General features: G+C 40.3%; 1 protein-coding gene across 1 annotated transcript in view; it reads right to left on the minus strand.

The window, feature by feature from the left end:
- Window positions 1-25,428, minus strand: part of LOC120045943 (RNA binding protein fox-1 homolog 3-like) — a 74,990-nt gene that overhangs the window by 28,646 nt on the left and 20,916 nt on the right. The window contains exon 2 of the mRNA XM_038990868.1: window positions 10,288-10,434. Within this exon, the coding sequence (XP_038846796.1) occupies window positions 10,288-10,434 (147 nt within the window). The remainder of the gene's footprint in view (window positions 1-10,287; window positions 10,435-25,428) is intronic.

Raw genomic sequence — 25,428 nt, forward strand, 5'->3', positions numbered from 1 at the left:
CATGAGAGAGGACATGAGAGTGGACATGAGAGAGGACATGAGAGAGGACATGAGAGAGGACATGAGAGAGGACATGAGAGTGGACATGAGAGTGAACATGAGAGTGAACATGAGAGTGAACATGAGAGAGGATATGAGAGTGAATATGAGAGAGGACATGAGAGAGGACATGAGAGAGGACATGAGAGTGAACATGAGAGTGAACATGAGAGTGGACATGAGAGTGGACATGAGAGAGGACATGAGAGAGGACATGAGAGAGGACATGAGAGAGGACATGAGAGTGGACATGAGAGAGGACATGAGAGTGGACATGAGAGAGGACATGAGAGTGGACATGAGAGAGGACATGAGAGAGGACATGAGAGAGGACATGAGAGAGGACATGAGAGAGGACATGAGAGTGGACATGAGAGAGGACATGAGAGAGGACATGAGAGAGGACATGAGAGAGGACATGAGAGTGGACATGAGAGAGGACATGAGAGAGGACATGAGAGAGGACATGAGAGTGGACATGAGAGTGGACATGAGAGAGGATATGAGAGAGGACATGAGCGTGGACATGAGAGTGGACATGAGAGAGGATATGAGAGAGGACATGAGAGAGGACATGAGAGAGGATATGAGAGAGGACATGAGAGAGGACATGAGAGAGGATATGAGAGAGGACATGAGAGAGGATATGAGAGAGGACATGAGAGAGGACATGAGAGTGGAAATGAGAGAGGACATGAGAGAGGACATGAGAGAGGACATGAGAGAGGATATGAGAGAGGACATGAGAGAGGACATGAGAGAGGATATGAGAGAGGACATGAGAGAGGATATGAGAGAGGACATGAGAGAGGACATGAGAGAGGACATGAGAGTGGACATGAGAGTGGACATGAGAGAGGACATGAGAGTGGACATGAGAGAGGACATGAGAGTGGACATGAGAGAGGACATGAGAGAGGATATGAGAGAGGACATGAGAGTGGACATGAGAGAGGATATGAGAGAGGACATGAGCGTGGACATGAGAGTGGACATGAGACAGGAGTTGATAAGAATCTATTGAGAAAAGCCTATACACACACGCTACCTCTGTCCACTATCCCAAACATACTAAACCCAACAACCATCAGCCCAAACATACTAAACCCAACAACCATCAGCCCAAACATACGTTCATTTGGATTCTAAGAGGTAAGTAGAGGGTGAAAGGAGAGGTCAGTGTATGTGGGTACAGTACATGGTGATACATACGCAGCGATGTGCACAGATAGGAGGCAACCTGTGCCCACCACATGCCCCTTTTCCCTCCCACTCACCAAGTGCCCTTTTGGGTAGTGATATACTATATATATATATATATATATATTATTTTTTTGTATTACGTTTTTGACTTTGTTGTTCTGAACCCATTGCCTGCAAGTGGAAGTGACGTGGTAGAGTTCGCCACCCTGTCCATTGTTTGCATCTGTTGGTCTGTGCTGTATGGAGCGTGCCTGACTGTTTCCCAGCCTTGCCTATACTGACATTACGCACACCCAGTATCCAAACATGATGCGCTTACCGGTCGAGTATGTGTAGCTAGCTACCTAGTTAAAACATCAACAGTGCTGCCACAGCTGCATAACATTTGATTAACACTTGATTTACGTCACCAGCAATATTAGTTCTGATTGGCTGATACGTGCAGCCGAGAGAGGAAGAAAGACATAGAGAGAAGCGGCTGCATCAACAACCCTTCAACCAACTCCATCCACTGGCGTAACACACCTGCTGCTGCCGCAAGGCAGGGGGCCCACGAGGTCTGTGCGATGCCCTGTACATACGGACAACAGAGAGGTCTGTGCGATGCCCTGTACATACGGACAACAGAGAGGTCTGTGCGATGCCCTGTACATACGGACAACAGAGAGGTCTGTGCGATGCCCTGTACATACGGACAACAGAGAGGTCTGTGCGATGCCCTGTACATACGGACAACAGAGAGGTCTGTGCGATGCCCTGTACATACGGACAACAGAGAGGGGAGTAGTGCTGCAGCAGCGATTTGCAGGAGGAGAGAAGAAAAGTGCCCCTGTTTGTGGCCTGCCAGCCATCTAACTGCAGATAATCGAAATAAGAAAAACCACACGGACCTCCCGAGTGGCTCATCACGCTCTAGTGACTCCTTGTGGTGGGCTGGGCACCTGCAACACATTGATGCAGCTGGCTTCCGGGTTAAGCGGGCGGATGATAAGAGGCGCGGTTTGGCGGGTCATGTTTCGGATGACACATGACTCTATTTTCGCCTCTCCCGAGTCCGTTGGGGAGTTGCAACGATGAGACAAGATCTTAATTGGATATCATGAAAAAAGGGGTACATTTTTTTATATTTTTTTAAAACACGTCCCAGTTAACAACGGATTTGTATGTCTCCCTCACTCTCTTTTCCACTTCCATGTCCCTCTCCGCCCCTCTCCTTTCTTCTTCCTCAAAAGGACAAAAGCACATAATTGGTGGTCGGCTTTGTGTGTGTGTGTGCGAGAGGCGTTTTAACTGGGCTTAAGGCGGGCGAGTGGGAAGGCTGTGGGATCATTAGAGACACAGCAGAATGAAAGAAAACCTCCACTCTTCCTAATGACTGGGATGAAAGCAACGGTTAATTGTTGTCTACAATGGACACGTTATTTCATTCTAACTAATTACCTTGTCAGATGAAGGGAGGGACGGAGAGAGAGAGGCCGAGAGGCTGTGTATCAGGTTGCATGGACACACATGCACACACACACATACACGCATGGATGCACACACACACACACACACACAGCCTTGTCCCGCCTTACTCAGCAGAAGCGCAAGCTCAATGGAATTGATCACCTGGTTGATGGAAGAGAGACAGATGGAGAGAGAGAGAGAGAGAGAGAGAGAGAGAGAGAGAGAGAGAGAGAGAGAGAGAGAGAGAGAGAGAGAGAGAGAGAGAGAGAGAGAGAGAGAGAGAGAGAGAGAGAGAGAGAGAGACTGAGAGAGACTGAGAGAGAGAGAGGTCTGTGCTGTAGCATGTTAACTCAAATCAAAGACAGTCCCGTCTTCCCCTATGTAAAGCTTGTCTGGTCGCCATCACTTTCTTCAGCCAAGCGGTCTCCTCCACTTCCTCTCTCTCTATCATTCCTTCTTCATCACTTTCTTTCAGCAGGCACTCTCCAACTCCACACAGCAAATTCTCCAGGGTTGACTCAAAACTGACTATGTTAAATTTAACACTAGGCCAATGTGTATATTGGTCCACGCCTAGTGCTGAGGCTGTTATACAGTGTTATGGAATTAACAATTATAGTGTTACGCAATAACACCTCCTTTAGTATTTCTAAGAGTAGGAAGTGTATATAGTCTGCACCAATGCTGTTATGCAATAACACCTCCTTTAGTATTTCTTAGTATTTTTAACCATTACGCAAAGAGGTTAGTATTTCTTTAAGAGGCCGCTTGTTGTTGATTTACGTACGTAACAACATTATTTGCAACTGTTTAGGGTCACATGCCCTTATGTAAGACTTCAGAACAGGCAGCAGACACACTGAAACATAACCATAGACCAGTTAAACTGGTACAACACTTCTACTCAGGGGTGGCCAAAAATAACTAACTGAAAGCCAAGCCCCCACCAAGCCATGTCTCAATATAATTTCCCAGTGTGCCTTGCCTTTTCAAGTGAGTAACCACCTGTGACTGGATTTGTTAATGACATGGTTGTTGAATTCATTCATTTTCTGTCCTGTGGCCTTCACCAAGTCAGTTAAGTGAATAGTATAATTAAAATGTAACTGTCCAAGACAATACATGTCTCGTAAGGCCTTTTTTTTCTTTTAATCAAGTTACCTGAAAGTCCTTCTTAAAAGGCCACCTCAGGTTTGCAAGTCACATTATGCTGGTTTGCAAATTGATGTATAACTCCTATTGAAATCTTGCCAGAGTTAGGATATTCAACATAATTTGGCCGCAAACTGCATTCAGAATGACTGTTAGGGTCATTAACATTGAATAAGGAGACTACCTAAACCATTCAACTGGAACAACCATTTCAGTAACTAGATTAGTTCAGAAAAAAATTGTTCTGAAAATCATATGTAATGTTAAAACTGTACGTTATTTATCTTTATGTAGCAAAATATGAATCAAAACACTCATCAACAAATCTACCTGTAGTAGAGCATGCTGGGAAATATAATAATGATGGACATGTTTTTGATTTGAACGTTTTAGTCTCCACAGAGTAAAACTAACACAATCACACTCTCACACTCAACTCTGGTTATAAACACCAACAGTGTGGTTATTTTACACCAATGAGTATTAATGTAACACTTACAGAGTTCATTTAACACCTGAATCAACGCCAGAAATGTTGCACTGAAAAAAAAATCCTTCTCTCTCTATCACTCGTTCTCCTTCACTTTATTCAGGCACGCACAGCAGCACTTTCCTCCTCCACTTCCTCCTCCTCCCCCTCTCTTCCTCCTCAATTCACATCCATCCATTCTCTCACAGCTGTTGCTCGACTCAGTCTCCTCCATTAGTTCAGATTAAAGCTGTTTTCCTTGTGAGGAGCAGTAAATCAAACACACACTGCACATTGTATGATCGCAGCGTGATGGTGCTCCTCATATACTTAGACTGGTTAGCATCATAGCGTCCTCCTCTCATATTGAATGACTTGTTTAGCCCAACACACTGTAGAAGCTGATGATGCTAACGATGGTAACAGTTTATACCTGTGCTAATGGGCCTGGGGTGCAGATTAAATGCACTGTAAACAAAGTGATGTGTGTGTGTGCGTGTGTGCATATGTATGTGTGTGTTTGTGTGTGTGTGTGAGAGAGAAAAAGAGAGGGAACTGCTCCTTAACAGGCAATAATAAAGTATCCTTCTTGCTAAATAAACACTGTAGTAAATTTACTTTAATCAGGCCACTAATGAATTGGCATCAAGGGGAGACTGCAATAGAAGCTATGGGTTTAGCTGTCCTATCTATCCCCCTCTGATACCATTACTGCACACATGTTCATCTCTACACTGATTTGTTATTGTAAATTACATGGAGGGATTATAATTACACACAATCTCAAAGGCCAAATGGTGGGGCAGGATGGAATGGAGCCTTATGGAATAAAATGGCTAATCAGAACATAAGAAGCTTCCGACTGACATGATTCCCTGTTCTGTTTGGAATGCTGCTGCAGCATGATGCAAAGATGGGGGTTCTCCCTGGAAGGCTGGGGCTTCTAAAAAAGGTGATTAGGCAGAGGAAGGAAGGTATCATTAAAAGTCCATTAGCGGACCTGTGATGTACGCCTCGCTCCTCGAGAGAGAGAAACACACACACGCACACACACACAGACTGCTGAGGTGGGCCAGAGGTGTGTGTGTTGGGGGGAGGTGTGTGTGTGTGCATGCGTGGATGGGCATGTGTGCATGTGCGTGTGCGTGTGCGCGTGCGTGTGTGCATGCACACACTACAGTAATGACTAATTTAGGACCCTACCTCTGGGAGTGTGACAGGAAGAACCCTCTTGCGGCTGGCTCTCTAAGTGTCTGGTTATTAATTAAACATAGCAATGGCACTGGGGACAGTATATTAGCCTGTTTCTCTCAGTGTGGTGCAAAATGAACAGGCTCCTGAAGCGACTGGGGCACAGCTAGGGTCTAGTGGAAGCCATCCTGGCTCCCTGTGTCATGCAATATTCATGTGCTCCTTTGAAATCAGAAGAACTGACAATGGGGAAAATTGGGGGTAAAACCCCCGCTAATACTTTATATCTGAAGCCTAAGTGCCTGGTGTTTGGACATTTTGAATATCCTATTTCAGATCATTTCCGAGACATGAAAGCGGCACCCAAACTTCCAGAGTTTCCCAGTTGGATAGTTTCAGAGTTTCTGATCTTCTGAGAGAGTTATCAAACACTTTAATGGTAAAGGAGGCCTCAATGCATGTAGGGAGGCCTCAACCCCTCGCTGATATATCCAACGTATTAAGCTTTGCTTTCATCCCAAATGGCATGCTAATAGTGTGTCATTTCGGATGCAGACGTTGAGATTAGAGATCTCCGACACGCCGTTGAGAGAATGAGAGAATTGAATCAGTGAAGTGGGGCTTTGAATCCCAATTATCACTATACCATTAAGCCCTCATGCTCATCGTTGTAATTTCCTCCTAGATGTGTTTTTCTAATTATGAATTAAACTCAAATAAGTTTGGGTAATGAACCCCTGCTATTTTATTCTTTCCATACATTCCCTATTTTTGTGTCCGCGTCAGAGATGGGCAAAATGGTTATTGTTATGTATCTTGTTACAAATGCAAGATACTCTAAAGACCAATGTATCAAAATACCTTTGCAAAGCATTGTAGTTTGATAAAATGCCGGTACATTGAGGTATTTTACACGCCTTCACTAAAACAACATTGCAAGTAACGGTAACACATTTTTTATTGTACTTGCTATGACTGTGATATGTGGTTTGTCTACCTTAGTTGAATGCACTGACTTTAAGATACTCTGGATAAGAGTGTCTATTAAATGTCCAAAATGTAAACGTAAATGTGAAAATGAACAATTGCAAAAAACACTGGGTGTTCTTATTGGCTTTGCTTTATATTAAGGACTCCATTCAATCTGTAAAGATGATACAGATTCCGCTAAATAAATATTTAAGTCATTTCCTTTTGAGCCAACATATGAAGAGTTTACCGTGAATGCAGTCTCGACTAAAGCCAGAAAATTGCCTATAAATTTCAATCACGCTGTAAAACTGAACTTCCGCGATGTGGGTTGAATAGAGCCCTAATACCCAGCATGCTTTGCAAGTGTTCATATTTACATTTACATTCACATTTTGGTCATCTAGCAGACACTCTTATCACACCATAGTGCCAGCAGTCTTCTGATACCAATGCAGGGTGAGAGGGGGCCACAAAATTGTGAAACGCTATATTTGTATTTTTTATAGAAAAGTATTTAGTATTTTATTTATTTTTGAAAATACAAATTATAGGTCTCGATGTAGTTCAGGGCGGTGAAATACAAATGACAAATTAGTCAAAAGTAACAGAACCACTGCCCATCTCTGGTCTGCTTTGTTGTAGAAGCACCGACCACACAGCTGATAAGGACCTAAATTGTCACAAGAAGGACCATTAAAAAGAATCCACTGAGAAAACACTTGATTGTTGCATTATTCCCTTGGTTATAACTTCCTTGTGTGACTATGTTACAATGCCTTGTCATTGCCTTCACTTTTGCTAGAATGGAAGGAAATTCCATTTGCTATAATGCCTGGCCTTTGTTTGCATTGTGGTGGTGCTCAAGCGGAGTCGTAATGGCAGATTGAGCCAGTCTCTCATTGCAGCATTTACAGGCAATGGGAGAGGGCGGTACTAGAGCGCATTGTGGGAATGGCAGAACCCTGATGGAATCTGGGCTGCAGCGCTTCAGCCCTGCCCACAACGATTAATCCTTAAAACTGGACCATCGACAAAGAGAGGTGTGTGTGTGTGTGTGTCTGTGTGTCTGTGTGTGTCTGTGTGTGTGTGTGTGTGTGTGTGTGTGTGCGCGCGCGTGCGTGCGTGTGTGTGTGCGTGTAAACTCTGAAAAGATTCTACATTCCCTTCGTATCCCATCCCACCACCCTAGAGACAATCGAACAACCAACTAACTAACCAAACTGCTTAACTGCCTTGTCTGCAACTGTAGTATTGAACCAAAGAACCAAAGTGGTTAGTTCACTTTTCAAGCTTAAACTTGCCTGGGAAACCTAAAGTGGACAGTTTGAGTTGCTCACTTTCTAAAGTGCAAGAAAAAGGACTAAACATGTGACTTTGTTTTGATTGACCAACTTCTCTAGCCCAGTCCTCCTGACACCAAGTCTTCAGGGCCTATGTCAGTGCGACCCACTGTTAACAGGGTTAGACGCGCTCTGAGCATCGCTGATTGTAGTGAGTGCTAGCAGATTGTCTGTCTCTTCTAATCCTTCTCTCCTCTCTCCTCTCTCAGTGTCTCTGGTTAATTGTGGTGCAGAGCTCAGTGACTTGGAGACTTCACTAAGTGACTGGGGAGTGTTTCTGGAGAGTTAGGAGTCCCAGGCCTTCACACATTCACACACGCACGCAACAGATGTTCCACTCCATCTGAGAAGCCAGGGGACCAGGGAAGAAATCTCCAGCCTCCTATTATTTAAAAAGTTAGTGTTGAGTGTAGTGTATATATATATATATATATATATATATATATATATATATATATATATATATATATATATATATATGGGCTGCCACCAGTAAACACTGTACTGTAAAGACTGGTCTGGTATTAACGAGCTATAGAGCAACAAACACTATGGGGGGATTTCCATGATACATGTTTCTATTTCTGGGCCATTAGGGAACGGTCTGTCAGGGGGCCTCTCCTCTCTCTTTCTCTCTCTCTCTCCCTCCCTCCTGCATGGCCTGTTGTTTGTGTCTTTCTGTCCTCTCTCTCTGTGTGTCTTTCCTGTTCTAGCCCCCTCTGTTCTCTGTCTTTCTTGTTCTAGCCCCCTGTGTTCTCTGTCTTTCCTGTTCTAGCCCTCTGTGTTCTCTGTCTTTCTTGTTCTAGCCCTCTGTGTTCTCTGTCTTTCTTGTTCTAGCTCCTTGTGTTCTCTGTCTTTCCTGTTCTAGCCCTCTGTGTTCTCTGTCTTTCTTGTTCTAGCCCTCTGTGTTCTCTGTCTTTCCTGTTCTAGCCCTCTGTGTTCTCTGTCTTTCTTGTTCTAGCCCTCTGTGTTCTCTGTCTTTCTTGTTCTAGCTCCTTATGTTCTCTGTCTTTCCTGTTCTAGCCCTCTGTGTTCTCTGTCTTTCTTGTTCTAGCTCCTTGTGTTCTCTGTCTTTCTTGTTCTAGCCCTCTGTGTTCTCTGTCTTTCTTGTTCGAGCCCCCTGTGTTCTCTGTCTTTCTTGTTCTAGCCCTCTGTGTTCTCTGTCTTTCCTGTTCTAGCCCCCTGTGTTCTCTGTCTTTCTTGTTCTAGCCCTCTGTGTTCTCTGTCTTTCTTGTTCTAGCCCCCCTGTGTTCTCTGTCTTTCTTGTTCTAGCCCCCTGTGTTCTCTGTCTTTCCTGTTCTTCGCTCTCTGTTTCTTGTGCTCATCAAACATGCACAAAGTCTGTGGCAGGGAGAAGAAGCTAGCTGGCTCTGTGCTCTACAGTCATACTGCATGCCTGTGGGGACTTCTTGGTCACTTTGTTGGAATAAGAAGCAGTCACTTCAGAAACAACATGACAGACTTGCACTAGTTGCTATTCCAACTACATAGGAGTGGGTACAAGTTGATGTTTGGGTTGTAAGGCCACAGGCAAGAAATGCAGCTCAAGACCGGCAGCGTTGTAGATCTTTAGAACTATGTTCCTCCAGGAAGAAAAACAATTAAGCAAGTAAGAAGAAGTTGCCACTAACAACTCACACAGGGTCAGATATTTCATTCTCAGATATTTATTAATTATTCTTCAAAGCCTTTCACAAAGCAGAGAATAAAAAAAAACTATTCTAGAATCATTGTGTAATTCTAAAACAGCCCTGTGAATGAACCGTGTTCTGCTCTGAGAACCGCTACAACAGTCTTGGGAATTTAAACAGGTCTAGTGACATGTCCTCTCTCTCCAAGGAACGGTTAAGGACGACGGCCCTGTAACGCCCCGGAGATGAAAGATTCATATTTGTCTCTAATTTGAGGAGGAGAGGGTATGTGGAGGATAGGACGTGAATCATTTAGGCCTCCTCTCTAAAAGGTGTGACGGGCCCATACATCTTTAATGGGGACAGTCTCAAAGTGGCACTTGATGTTCCTGTAGAGCTAAGAGTAGATGGGAGGATTACACAACCACATGCAGAGAGACTGAGACGTGGTCGGCTCAACAATGCGGTCCCAGACTGATGTGTTTTGTTAACCATTGACAGGTCTGTGCGTTCTGAACAGTGAGAACACACAAATCTGGTATGTACACCAACATAGCCACTGTAGTAGGTCAAAGTTGTGTGCTGGTAAACCTTGGAATTGCATAGGTGAAATTAGGCCTTGTGATGCTTATTCAGCTTCAGGTCTTTCTAAATTCTCACTTACCACATATTGTAGAGCATTTTGGGGGGTTAGCTCTGATCAGGACTCAATCCCAGGTCCAGCGACTGTCAAGCCAACACCTTAACCATTATGCCAAGAGGGCCAAACCTTTTGACGAGTCGCTAGGTGTTGGGTTAAGGTCGTAACAATGTATTTTGTGTGTAATAGCTAGCTACTCACCCCAAACATTTGCCTGAGGTCTGGGTCTCTGAAGCGGAAAGGGATGTTGGAGACATGTAACCGTTTGGGCTGCTGCTTCTCTGATGAATCACACTGCTGCAGGTGGAGCTGATGGGAGCCCTCTGTTTGCGCAACCTCTTCTGCCTGCTGGGGGGAAACACAGACCACAAAAAAATATGTTCCTAGCTTAAAGAGCACTGGAATCTTGGGTATTGTAAAAAATAAAATGATAGAGTGGAGTTTGGGTGGTTGGAAAAGAGAGAGTGTGAGCGTGGGAGTGCGAGAGGGACACAAAACCTCACTAGTCATAACTCATACTGTACACTCTAAAGCACCTTGATTGAAGCTAAAACACTTAAACATGATAATGCAATACCAACCAAAACACAGTGTTTTTTAATAATAAAGAAACATTTCATATTTAACTGCCTCTGTTCTCTAAGAGTGTGTGAATATGTCTTAGACAGCATCCAGAATGGCACCCTATACCCTACATAGTGCATTACTTTTGACCAGAGCCCTATAGCTCTGGTGAAAAGTAGTATACTATATAGCGAAAAGGGTGCCATTTGTGACATAGCCTAAGAGTGTGTGAATATCTTAGTCATACTGTAGGTTAGTGTGAGGGTCAGGTTGGAGGGGTCATGTATTTGATATTCTCTCTGCTCTCCTGGCATTTGTATGTGGCACAGGAGATTAGGAAAGCTGTCTGGGAGGAGTGGACACAGATATAACAAACTAGAAAGGTCTAGACTACAGCATATATTACAATTAGATAGAGAGATGAGGGAGAGAGAGAAAGAGAGAGAGAGAGATAAATAAAAAGAGAGAGAGAGAGATTAAGAAAGTGAGAGAGAGAAAGTGATGGAAGGTAAGAGGAACGATGGTGAGAGAGGTTAACGACAGGAAGGAATTGACGGAGAGAAACGGAGGGTGACATAGCATTAGAGAGAGGGAGAGAAGTAAAGAGAGAGAGAGAGAGAGAACTAGGGATTCATCCAGACATCCTCTCATCCCTCAGACCCAGTGTGATCATCTGTCCATCACTGGCAGAAAGTGGCAGCGATAGGTCTCCGGGAGGGACGGCCCTTTGAGGTGTCGCCGTGACAACCTCCATTTACTTCACAGTTATCAGAGTAAGCATGACGACAGGGATCTCTGTTACCAACACCCGGGGGACCACTCTAAACAGGCCCTGAGATAAGACAGACACACGCCGCTGGGAAACGGAGTTCAATTGTGGGGAGGACACCAGTGGTGGCTAGTGGCACTTTAACTCAGCTCATATTAATGGCTTGAAACATGGTTTCTTTGAAACATTTTCATTCACTACATTACAGCCATTATTATGAGCCATCCTCCCCTCACCAGCCTCCTCTGGAGGACAGATATCTCAACTTAAGCCTTACCTGAGATGAAACTACCAGGTGGGTTTATATTATCAGAAGGAAAGCCTTCTACTGTCACTAGGTAGATGTTGAATTAACTCCTTTTACTTTGTTTTTGATGTAAATGCTTCACCCTATTCTCATATGAAGGAGGAACTAGGAGGGAGGCAGAAAAAGAGAGAGAGAGAGAAAGAGAAAGAAAGGAAGGAAGAGAAAAGACAGAAAGAGAGAGAAACAGAGAGACAGAAAAATAGAAACAAAGCACGAGAATGAGATCGAGAGAGAGTGAGCAAGCGAGAGAGAGAGGACGCTGGAGGAGTTCATGTACATAATTAATTAGGATAACATTCAGGAGGAGGGATGAAGAGATGAAGAGATGATGTCAGCTAAACATCTCAGGGTTCAGAGCACGATCAATGAGAGAGAAGTGCTGAAGGCAGCGCCATTGATACAGACAGGAGGAGAGAGGAGGAGGGAGAGAGAGAGAGAGGAGGAGAGGGAGAGAGGAGGAGGGAGAGAGAGAGGAGGAGAGGGAGAGAGGAGGAGGGAGAGAGAGAGAGGAGGAGAGGGAGAGAGGAGGAGGGAGAGAGAGAGAGAGGAGGAGAGGGAGAGAGGAGGAGGGAGAGAGAGAGAGGAGGAGAGGGAGAGAGAGAGAGAGAGGAGGAGAGGGAGAGAGGAGGAGGGAGGAAGAGTGGGAGGGGGGAGCTAGAGAGAGAGAGAGGAGGAGAGGGAGAGAGGAGGAGGGAGGAAGAGTGGGAGGGGAGAGAGAGGGGGGAAAAGAGAGGGAGAGGAGAGACAGAGAAGGGGTGCTGATTGAGCTTCTGTCTATCCTGGCGGTTGCGTGTGTGTGTGTGAGTGTGAGTGCTAAGTAGAACCATACAGGATTCTTTGGTTTGTCCCCATAGGCTGACATTTGAATATTTTAGTATTTGAATTACTTCTGAGTATTTTGTCATTTGTATTACACTGGGCTGAACTACACTCCAATGTATTTTGTATTTTGTATTTTATAAATACTGTAATTTTTATTTTTGAAATACAAAATACTTTTCCATACAATTTTTTTTATAGTGGTTCACATTTTGTGGCCCCCTTTCACCCTGCATTGGCATCAGAAGTCTGATAGCACTATGGTGTGATAAAAGTGTCTGCTAAACTAACGAAATATAAAAGTATATGGGGAGGACTTCACAATTGTTCATGTAAAAATTAACAATTGTGACGCATGCTGAGAATTATTCTAATGAGCTCCGCCCCGAAACATTACACAGTGTGCTTTGCAGTTAATTTTGGTATGTTCATTTTCACATAGCTAATGTTCACTGGCTCACTAGCTAACGTTACCTGTATAATCTTACTATTCGTATCTCAGTGCTATTTGCTTAGCTAGCTAACATTGAACCTGGTTGGTTAGCTACCTGCAAATTCATGCAGGGTAGTAACGTCATGAGTTGTGATTTTGGTTCATTGTTTACCTAGCTAGCTACATGTCTTAACTTCTTGCGAATATAGGGGGTGCTGTTTCGACTTAGCATAAATCGGGCTCCAGATTAAACGGCTTCCTACTCAATTCTTGCTCGTACAATATGCATATTATTATTATTATTGGATAGAAAACACTCTCTAGTTTCTATAGCCGTTGGAATTTTGTCTCTGAGTGAAACAGAACTCCTTCTACAGCACTTTTCATGACAGGGAGTGAGATTTCAGACATCTTGGCCCCTGTTCCCAGGTCGGTTGTAATGTCCCTGTAAATGCTATGGAGAAACAGACACTGCCTACGTCTTCCTCTGGATGTCAGTACGTGGTGACGCTTTGAATGGAGTCGATTGCGCAATCAGGGCCTGTATAAAACACCAAATACCGGAAGTAGCTTTCTTTTGCTGCCTGCGCCTGACGCACGAAGGACGTCGGACTTGCCTCCTTCCAAGCTGTTGTTTAGCCAGTAATATTTCTCCGGTCATGTTTTTACTCGTTATAGGTGTTAAAAACATCATAAGGTAGTTAATTTGAACCGTTTTATAGCAATTTATATCCGTTTAGGGCGATTTTATGGCATTTTCTGTGTAATGCACTTTGAAGCGCTGGGCACTTTTCGAGTGCATGGTGAACGTTAGTGACCATTTCGACCGGACAAGAGGAGATCTTTCGACCAAAAGACGATTAGACCGGAGAAAGGATTCATTGCCCAAGATTCTGATGGAAGAACAGCTCATAGTAAGAACAATTTATGATGATAAATCGTGTTTCTGTCAAAAAATGTTAAACGCTTATGCCGCCATTTTGTTTGGTATAGCTTCGCTTGGCGCAACCTGTATTGAAAAGTAAGGATAATTAAAAAAATGTAATTCAGCGATTGTATTAAGAATTAAATTGTCTATCAATCGCTGTCCACCCTGTATTTTTTAGTCAAGTTTATGAGTATTTATGTATAAGACTAGATCACTGTCTAATATGGCGCCCGACATTTTCTGACCAGCTGGGCTACTTTTCTCATTGTCTAACCATGATTTTGGTGGCTAAATATGCACATTTTCGAACAAACTCTATATGTATGTTGTAATATGATGTTACAGGAGTGTCATCTGAAGAATTCTGAGAAGGTTAGTGAAAAAATTAATACATTTTGGTGGTGATAATGCTATCGCTCTTTTTGCCGTGAATCAATGCTGGGGTAATGTTTGCACATGTGCTATGCTAATATAACGATTTATTGTGTTTTCGCTGTAAGACACTTAGAAAATCTGAAATATTGTCTGGATTCACAGGATCTGTGTCTTTCAATTAGTGTACCCTGTGTATTTTTAAGAAATGTTTTATGATTAGTAATTAGGTAATACACGTTGCTCTCTGTATTTTTTCTAGTCGAGTTGTGATGGTGGGTGCAATTGTAAACTATGATTTATACCTGAAATATGCACATTTTTCTAACAAAACCTATCCTATACCATAAATATGTTATCAGACTGTCATCTGATGAGGTTTTTTCTTGGTTAGTGGCTATCAATATCTTTATTTGGCCGAATTGGTGATAGCTACTGATGCAGTAAGAAAATGGTGGAGTAAGAAAATTGTTGTCTTTTGCTAACAGTGGTTAGCTAATAGATTTACATATTGTGTCTTCCCTGTAAAACATTTTACAAATCAGAGATGATGGCTTGAATCACAAGATCTGTATCTTTCATTTGGTGTCTTGGACTTGTGATTTCATGATTTTTTTTTTTAATGATATCCCTGTAACTTTAGGCTAGGCTATGCTAGTCAGCTTTTGTGTTGGGGGGGATCCCGGATCCGGGTTTGGTAGGCGTTAGAGGTTAACAAAGACTCCACTATGCAACTAACCATTTCGGGTGCATTCGTTAATTCAGTCTAGGCATCTACTCCGAATTCAGAGCGCTCTCGTCTGTGTGCTCCAGAGAGTGCAGAATAACTGATGAATTTACCAATGCTCAACACCAGTTGAATATGGCTGGTGTCAGTAAACGTCAGTAAACTCATCGGCCAGAGCGTCCACTGTGCGCTCTGAATGCGAAACGCTCTGAAATTACGACCGGACAATCAGACAGTACAGTTGCAGTCACCAACACTCTGGATAACATAACAGCTTAACCAGCTCTGCTAGGGCGAGTAATGTTCAGTGAACTGTTCTCTCTCACTTAGATGTCTGGAAGTAGCTAACAATTTAGCTTGGGTGCTTGCATGCTGTTGTTAGTACATTCAGATCATCCCTTAAAGAGATGGGTGGGGTTAAAGCTTAAGAGGGTGTGAACGATGCTGAATGGGTGTAGACAAAGAAGGCACCAAAACAAAGCAATAGTAGTACCAAAACATTCAAAGGCCATTTTCTCAAAAGTGAGTTTACAAGTTTATCAACTTTCAAAGCAAAATTACTTTCCCATTGTTCCTCAACTGTAGTGTATGATATCTCATTTCGTAGTTCTGAGTCTCTACTTTTATCCAATGTAAAATACAATTTCAGATTTTGTTACATAAGACCGATTTCAGCCGGTCGGTCACGTCTACATTTGAGTTATTTAGCATGCACGATTATCCAGAGTGACTTGCTCGACTAAGGTCAAACAACAACATATCCCAGTCACAGCAAGTAAAACGTTTTTGTCACCGATACTGAGATTGTTGTTGCTGTTCGGGCCAGCTACTTGGAAATGTATTTTAGTATTTTAATACATTACAGTTTATTTTGATACAATGATCTTTATGGTATTTTGTATCTGTATTTTGTCATTTTTGCCAATCCCTGCCCATAGGGGAACCTTGTTGGTGCTACCCAGAACCCTCTTGGGTTCTTTATAGAACCCCCTGTATATGGTTCTAGCTAGAACATTATGACGGTTTTAACTAGAATCCTCTATGAAGGGTTTTACCAAGAACCATTTTATCATGTAAAGGTTCTTCCTATAGCCCTCTATCAATGTTTCCACCATCCTTATCTTTACATTTTCATTATTTATGACAATACATTACATACAGTGCATTCGGAAAGTATTCAGACACCTTGACTTTTCCACATTTTGTTACGTTACAGCCTTATTCTAAAATGTACTAAATATATTTTTTCTTCATCAATCTTCAGACAATATCCAATAATAACAAAGCAAAAAGTTTTTTTTTGCACATCTAGAAAAATCTAGAAATATCACATTTACATAAGTATTCAGACTCTTTACTCAGAACTTTGTTTTAGCATCTTTGGCAGCGTTTAAAGCCTTGAGTGTTCTTGGGTATGATGCTACAAGCTTGGCACACCTGTATTTGGGGAGTTTCTCCCATTCTTCTCCGCAAATCTTCTTGAGCCCTGTCAGGTTGGACGGGGAGCGTCAATGCACAGCAATTTTCAGGTCTCTCCAGAGATGTTCGATCGGGTTGAAGTCTGGGCTTTGGCTGTGCCACTCAAGGACATTCAGAAACTCACCCCAAAGCCACTCCTGCGTTATCTTGGCTCTGTGCTTTGGGTCATTGTCCTGTTGGAAGGTGAACATTCACCCTAGTCTGAGGTCCTGAGCGCTCTGGAGCAAGTTTTCATCAAGGATCTCTCTGTACTTAGCTCAGCTTATCTTTGCCTCGATCCTGACTAGTCTCCCAGTCCCTGCCTCTGAAAAACATCCCCACAGCATGATGCTGCCACCACCAAGCTTCACCGTAGGGATGGTGCCAGGTTTCCTCCACACGCTTGGAATTCAGGCCAAAGAGTTTAATCTAGGTTTCATCAGACCACAGAATCTTTTCGCATGGTCTGAGAGTCCTTTAGATGCCTTTTGGCAAACTCCAAGCGGGCTGTGCCTTTTACTGAGGAGTGGCTTATGTCTGGCCACTCTACCATAAAGGCCTGATTGGTGGAGTGCAAAGCCCTTCGCCCCCGATTGCTCAGTTTGGCCTGGCGGCCAGCTCTAGAAAGAGTCTTGGTTGTTCCAAAGTTCTTCCATTTTAGAATGATGGAGGCCACTGTGTTCTTGGGGACCTTCAATGCTGCAGAAATGTTTTGGTACCCTTCAACAGATCTGTGCCTCGACACAATCCTGGCTCGGAGGTCTACGGAAAATTCCTTCGACTTCATGGCTTGATCTTTGCTATGACATGCACTGTCAACTGTGGGACCTAATAAAGACAGGTGTGAACCTTTCCAAATCATGTCCAATAAATAAAATGTACCACAAGTGGACTCCAATCAAGTTATTGAAACATATCAAGGATGATCAATGGAAACAGGATGCACATGTGCTCAATTTCGAGTCTCATAGCAAAGGATCTAAATACTTATGTAAATAAGGTATTTCTGTTTTAATTTTTTATAATATTTTTAATACAATACAAAAAACTGTTTTCACTTTGCCATTATGGGTTATTGTGTGCAGATTGTTGGAGCGGATGGTGTTTTGGACAGCCCAGAGACAGAGCTGAGCCCGAGAGACCTACAGGTGGTTCATCGCCCCTTGGTTCACCATCTCCCTGGCCTGGTTCATCACCTCCCTGGCCCCTCTCCTCAGAGTCCCTTCTCACCAACACCCAAATGCACCGTCCAGGCACACCCTTGCCCTCTGCCCTGCAACTCCATCAACCTCCGCCCCATCTCCCCGACTACGCTCCAGTGGCCAGAAGAGGAAGACGGCTGGCTCCGGGTAATCTATAAGTCTTTGCTAGGTATAGCTCCGCCTTATCTCAGCTCACTGGTCACCATAGCAACACCCACCCGTAGCACGCGCGCCAACAGGTATATTTCACTGGTCATCCCCAAAGCCAACACCTGCTTCGGCCGCCTTTCCTTCCAGTTCTCTGCTGCCAATGACTGGAACGAATTGCAAAAATCACTGAATTTGGAAACGTATATCTCCCTCTCTAACTTTAAGAGTCAGCTGTCAGAGCAGCTTACCGATCGCTGCAGCTGTACACAGCCCATCTGTAAATAGCCCATCCAACCAACTACCTACCTCATCCCCATATTTGTTTTTGTTTTTCTGCTCTTTTGCACACCAGTATTTCTACTTGCATATCCTCATCTGCACATCTATTACTCCAGTGTAAATTGCTAAATTGTAATTACTTCGCCACTATTGGCCTATTTATTGCCTTACCTCCTTATTTCATTTGCACACACGGCATACAGATTTTCTGTTTTTTTTTCTTTTTCTTTTTTCTATTGTGTTATTGACTGTACGTTTGTTTATTCCATGTGTAACTCTGTGTTGTTGTTTTTGTCACACTGCTTTGCTTAATCTTGGCCAGGTCGCAGTTGTAAATGAGAACTTGGCCTACCTGGTTAAATAAAGGTGAAATAAAAAATTCATAAATAAAAAAACAGCTGAGGATCCTTTGGACACTGACATTATGCAACGGGTTGATGAGCTAAAGAGGAGTTAGAGAAACATCAGCAATGTCCAGCAAAGGCTGTCTACGACATCATGCTATTCCTCCTGATCATTGTATCCCGTTTGTCAGGGACATGACGATGTACGTTCATTCTTTTTTAAAACTTTTACCATCAATCAGTGATTGATTAGACAGAGCCCTCCATCTCACCCCAAAAACAGGTGTTTTAAACACATTTGTAGAGATGTATGTTAACATGTTTTCTTTAATAACTTTTTTACTGGGTAATTTACAATATTTTTGGCATGTTTTAAAAAATATATATTTTGTTATTTTCTCATTCACATGTTGAGGTGGTAGATCATTTACTGTTTTTTTTGCATGTTTTTATTTTTATTTTTTACATTTAGTTATTTTCTCATTCACATGGTAGGTAATTTACTGTTTTTTATATATTTCGTTATTTTCTCATTCACACGTTAAGGTGGTAGGTAATTTACTGTAGTTTATTTATTTTTTATACTTAGTCACATGTTAAGGTTCTAGGTCATTTACTGTGGTTTACTTTGTGTTTTTTTCTCTTATTTCCCCTTTTGAGAGCACAGTCTTCTTAATGCACCTTTTGAGAGCACAGTCTTCTTAATGCACCTTTTGAGAGCACAGTCTTCTTAATGCACCTTTTGAGAGCACAGTCTTCTTAATGCACCTTTTGAGAGCACAGTCTTCTTAATGCACCTTTTGAGAGCACAGTCTTCTTAATGCACCTTTTGAGAGCACAGTCTTCTTAATGCACCTTTTGTTTTGGCAAAATGATCTCCTCATTGGCACCCTGTGTTTTACATTGTTTTAAATAAATATCTAAAAGGTCTGCAAATGTCTTTGTCTGGTCAGCTGTACTTGTAGCAGAAAATATTACTGTTCTGAATCAGTCACTCAGTAAACTTTGAGTTATACAGATGAGGTTAATGTCTTGGGGGTCTTTATTGTCTACAACTGGACAGCCATCCTCACCCATGTACTGTACCAGCCGTGTATTATAGCAGGAATGTCCTCATTGAAAGGCCACTACACATAACACGTTAGGTAAATGTCTTCAGGGTCTACCATTCAACAGATGTATGACAAAAATAACAACACAAGGATGAAGTGACTGTTATTATGTCTTTATTGTGATATGTAAAGTGTCAAAACAGCATAATCCAAACAGCTAAACCAAGTGTGTAGCTCACAACATGACATATAAACAGTCATCAACCAGTGCCTTCAGAAAGTATTCACACCTCTTGACTTTTCCACATTTTATTGTGTTACAAAGTGGGATTAAAATAGATTTAAATGTCATTATTTGTCAACGATCTACACAAAATACTCTGTCATGTCAAATTGGAAGAAAAATCCCAACATTGGTTAAACACTTATAAAAATAAAACACTAATATATCTAGATTCAATAGGTATTCAACCCCCTGAGTCAATACATGTTATCACCTTTGGCAGTGATTACAGCTGTGAGTCTTTCCAGGTTAGGCTCTAAGAGCTTTCCACACCTGGATTGTGCAACATTTGCCCATTACTATTTTCTAAATACTCTGTCAAATTGCTTGTTGATCATTGCTAGAGAACCATTTTCAGGTCTTGCTATAGATTTCCAAGCAGATTTAAGTCAAAACTTTAACTCGGCCAATCAGGAACATTTTCTTTCTTGGTAAGAAACTCCAGTGTAGATTTGACTTAGTGTTTTAGGTTATTGTCCTGCTGAAAGGTGAATTCATCTCCCAGTGTCTGGTGGAAAGCAGACTGAACCAGGTTTTCTAGGATTTTGCCTGTGCTTAGCTGTATTTCGTTTCTTTTTTATCCTGAAAAACTCTGCAGTCCTTAATGATTACAAGCATACCCATAACAATGCAGCCACCACTATGCTTGAAAATATGGAGAGTGGTACTCAGTAATGTGTAATATTGGATTTGCCCCAAACATAGCACTTTGTATTCAGGACAAAAGGTTAATTGCTTTGTCCATTTTTTTGCAGTATTACTTTAGTTACCATGTTGCAAACAGGATGCATGTTTTGGAATATTTGTATTCTGTACAGACTTCCTTCTTTTCACTCTGTCGTTTAGGTTAGTATTGTGGAGTAACTACAATGTTGTTGAACCATCCTCAGTTGATTCCTCCTATCACAGCCATTAATTAAACTCTGTATCTGTTTTAAAGTCACCATTGGCCTAATCGTGAAATCACTTAGCGGTTTCCTTCCTCTCAGGCAACTGAGTTAGGCAAAATGTATCTTTGTAGTGACTGGGTGTATTGATACAACATTGATACACCGTGACTTGTTAAGCACATTTTTACTTCTCTATTTATTTAGGCTTGCCATAACAAAGGGGTTGAATACTTATTAATTTGTAAACATTTTGAAAGACTGAATTCCACTTTGACATTATGGGATATTGTGTGAAGGCCATTTATAAAAATTCTCCATTTATCAATTCAGGCTGTAACACAACAACATGTGGAAAAAGTCAAGGGGTGTGAATACTTTCTGAAGGCTCTGTATGTGCGCACATGTTTTCCAAACCACACTCCAACATTTACTGTAGGTTGCCACGCGTGATAGCAGCATCCTGGAAAGACACTCGACCAGCTGGTGTGAGGAAGTAGTCCTTGAGGTCTATAGCAACTCTGGTTGCCCTGTCTCTGTTTACCCTGTAAAAGCCGGAGGAAGCCGGTGCCACCTGTAACAACTCTCCTGGACGCAGGTCCCCAGTGGGTGTGGAGTCGTCAACAAACGTGGGGTGGATGTACTGTGGATGACTCTGTGTTGTTAGTGTCTGCAGTGTCTATGGTGCAAAGGCAGTCGGCCTTCACAACTTTCTCTGGGGCAACCTCAAGGACTCGTCCCAGGATCCTCCATCCCAAAGCAGTTCTCGGAAACATTTGAATAAAATAAACATTTCCATTAGCCCCAGAAAGGAACATGAAGGTTATCACATGTGTCCTGCAACAACTGTGTAGACTAGGTTTTGGACATAGGACCCCATCCTCTTACTGGGATGCCAGATCACGTTTATGTGAGGCATACAATTACAATGTCTATATTGGTATAATTTTCCCATCATATGTATATTCACATGTACTGAGCGTATCTTACCTGGATATGGTCACATCAGGTTTACCCTCAGAGGGAATGCCTCGTGTCCCGCGAAGACATATGGGCTCAAGTTTGGGCCCCCGGAAAGCACTCTGGCCTTGGTAGCAGCAGCTGGCCTGCAATGAGTTGGGAACCGAACTTGCTTTGTGAGAAGATTCCCGCATCTCCCTCCCAACCATATGCACCCACGTCGATCATGGTGAAGCGGTACTTCGCATCGCTGAGTGCCATCAGGACCATTGAGAAAAAGCCCTTAGTACTCGCTGCCTAAGCTCCTGCACAAAATGGACAATTCCAACGCCGCTGAAGCAAGTCGTCAAATCTGGCAACCGACATCCGAAAAAAAGAATGCTTCGCACAGGTTGGACAAGAGACATAGATTCTTCATCTTCCCCTCTTGTAGTGTTCAGTGGACAAACTTGCCATTTTCTCAGTCCTTTTCTTCCCTTTCTCTTCCTGAGTAGTAAGGGCAGTTCAAACGCTTGCTGATGAAGCTCTAGCAATTGCAATTCATATAGATGTTTGCTTCTGTGGCAAAAAGTAGCGTCGAAAAGCATAGAATACCTCAGTAAACAAAAAGGCTGTAATATAACTGTAATAACACTGGATCTGGAGGTACAAATGTCGCTGCTAGCTAGAGTCAAAGAGTGCCTCAGCCCGTCTTGCTTGGTGAGCTACTCTGCCTCCCCAAGTCCACTAGTGGATATACACTACACAAGGCGGACTTCCTTGCTAAGTGGAACGCAATGACCATGAGGACAAAAGTGAGCGCTGCCCCCAAAAAACCAACTCCGCCCTTGCGCATGTATGTCAATCGACGGAGTGAAGCTTGTATTCACCTTAACACTCATATCCCTCCCCCTGCTCCCCCCTCTCCTCCCTTCTTTCCTCATCACCTACACTCATATTCCCATCCCTCTCCTCCCTCCCCCCACACACTCAGGAGCGATCTTCAGAGCCCTCACTTCGCACAATTTGCCTTTTAATTAGTGTAAATTGCATGTTAATTACACTGCAGGTAGAACACGCCACATCTGTCTTATAGCACACAGTGTTTCTCTCCTTCCCCCTTAATCCCCCTCTCTCTTTCATCCCTCGCTCCTCTCCTGTGGGGAGAAGTGGAGTTGGGAAGCAAAGTATTCTCTCTATTTTTGTTTACCTTGTATATATAATTAAATAAATATAAATATATATAAATGTATACTATATATAATTAATAAATATATATATAAATTGGTATATATATATATAATTAAAATAAATTAAATATATATAAATGTATAATTATCTATAATTAAATAATATAAAATATATAAAATGTATATGTATATGTATAGATATATGATATGTATTGTAACTGTATATGTATAGTTAGATATATGTATATGTTAGATATATGGTTAGGTATATTGTAAGATATATGTATATGTATAGTATATGTATATGTATCTGTATAGATATATGTATATGTATAGTATAATGTATTGTATTAGATATATGTATATTGTTAGATAATATGTATATGTATAGATATAATTATATGTATATGTATATGGTATAGATATATGTATATGTATATGTATAGATATATGTATAGATATATGTATATGTATAAGTATAGATATATGTTATATGTATAGATATATGTATATGTATAGATATATGTATATGTATAATGTATAGATATATGGATATGATATGTATAGATATATGTATATGTATATGTAATATGTATAGTATAGATATATGTATAATGTATGAGATATGTATATGTAAGATATATGTATATGTAATGTATAGATATATGTATATGTATATGTATAGATATATGTATATCGGTATATGTATATGTATTGTATAGTGTATAGATATATATGTATAATGTATAGATATATGATATATTAATTTGTATAGATATTGTATATGTATAGATATATCGTATATGTATATGTAATAGATATATATGTATAGTATATGTATAGGATATAGTTATATGTATAGATATATGTAATATGGTGTAGAATATAATGTCATATGTAATGTATAGATATATGTTATGTATATGTATGATATAATGGATAGATATATGTATAGGATTATTAATTGTATAGATATTAAGGTATAGATATATGTATATGTATATACAGTTATCGAGAATATATAGTATATGTATCATGTATAGAATATATGTATCTGGTATAGAGAAATATTGTATATGTAATAAGATATAGTATAGTTATAGAATATATTTGTATATGTAATAGATATATGTATATGTATAATGTATACGATATATGTATATGTAAGATAATGTATAGTATAGATATATGATAATGTCTATAGATATATGTACAGGTATAGATATATGTACAGGTATAGATATATGTACAGGTATAGATATATGTATATAGATATATGTACAGGTATAGATATATGTACAGGTATAGATATATGTATATTGTATAGATTATATGATATATGTCATATGATAGATATATGTATATGTATATGTATAGATATATGTATATGTATATGTAGAGATATATGTATATGTATAGTTATAGATATATGCCTATATGTATATGTATAGATTAATGTATATGTATTGTATAGATATATGTATATGTATATGTATAGATATATGTATAGATAATATGTATAGATATATGTATAGATATATGTATAGATCCATATGTCAGATATATGTATAGATATATAAGTAGAGATATATGTATAGATTATATGTTATATTGTTATAGCTATTGTATATGTATAATATATGTATATGTATAGCATATATGTATAGATATATGTTATAGATATAGGTAAATATAATATGTATATGTAAGATATATGTATAGTTATAGAATATATGTATATGTATAGATATATGTATATGTATATGTATAGATATATGTATATAGTATGATATATGTGTATGTATAGATATATTGTATATGTATATATATATGTTATATGTTATATGTAATGTATATGTATATGTATAGGATATAGTATATGTATATGTATATGTATATGTATAGATAATGTATATGTAAGATTATTGTATAATGTATAGTGAGATATGTATATGTATATGTATATGTATTGTTATATGTATAGATATATGTAGATGTTATGTATATGTATAATGTATAGATATATGTATAGAATATATGTATATGTCTAGAATATAGTATATGTATAGATATAGATATATGTATATGTATAGATATATGTATAGTATAGTTTAGATATATAGTATATGTATAGATATATGTATATGTATAGATAAATTGTATATGTAATATAATATGTATAGATATATGTATATGTATAGCATATATTTTGTATATGTCATATGTCATATGTAATATGGTATATGTTATAAGATATACGTATATGTTATAGATATATGATATGTATAGATATATGGTATATGTATATGTAATATGTATAGTATATGTATAGAATATATGTAATATGTATAGATATATGTATATGATATGTATAGATATATGATATGTATATGTATAGTATATGTATTGTATATGTATATGTATATGATATTGTATAGATATATGTATATGTATAATATATGTATATGTATAGATATCTGTATATGTAAGAATATGTATAGTATATGTATAGATATCTGTATATGTAAGATATATGTATAATAGTATTAGATGATATGTATATGTATAGATATATGTATAGTATATGTATATCGATATATGTATATGTATAGTATAATGTATATGTTAGTATATCGTTA

Source organism: Salvelinus namaycush, chromosome 4 (assembly GCF_016432855.1).
Source record: "Salvelinus namaycush isolate Seneca chromosome 4, SaNama_1.0, whole genome shotgun sequence".
Lineage (NCBI taxonomy): Eukaryota > Metazoa > Chordata > Actinopteri > Salmoniformes > Salmonidae > Salvelinus > Salvelinus namaycush.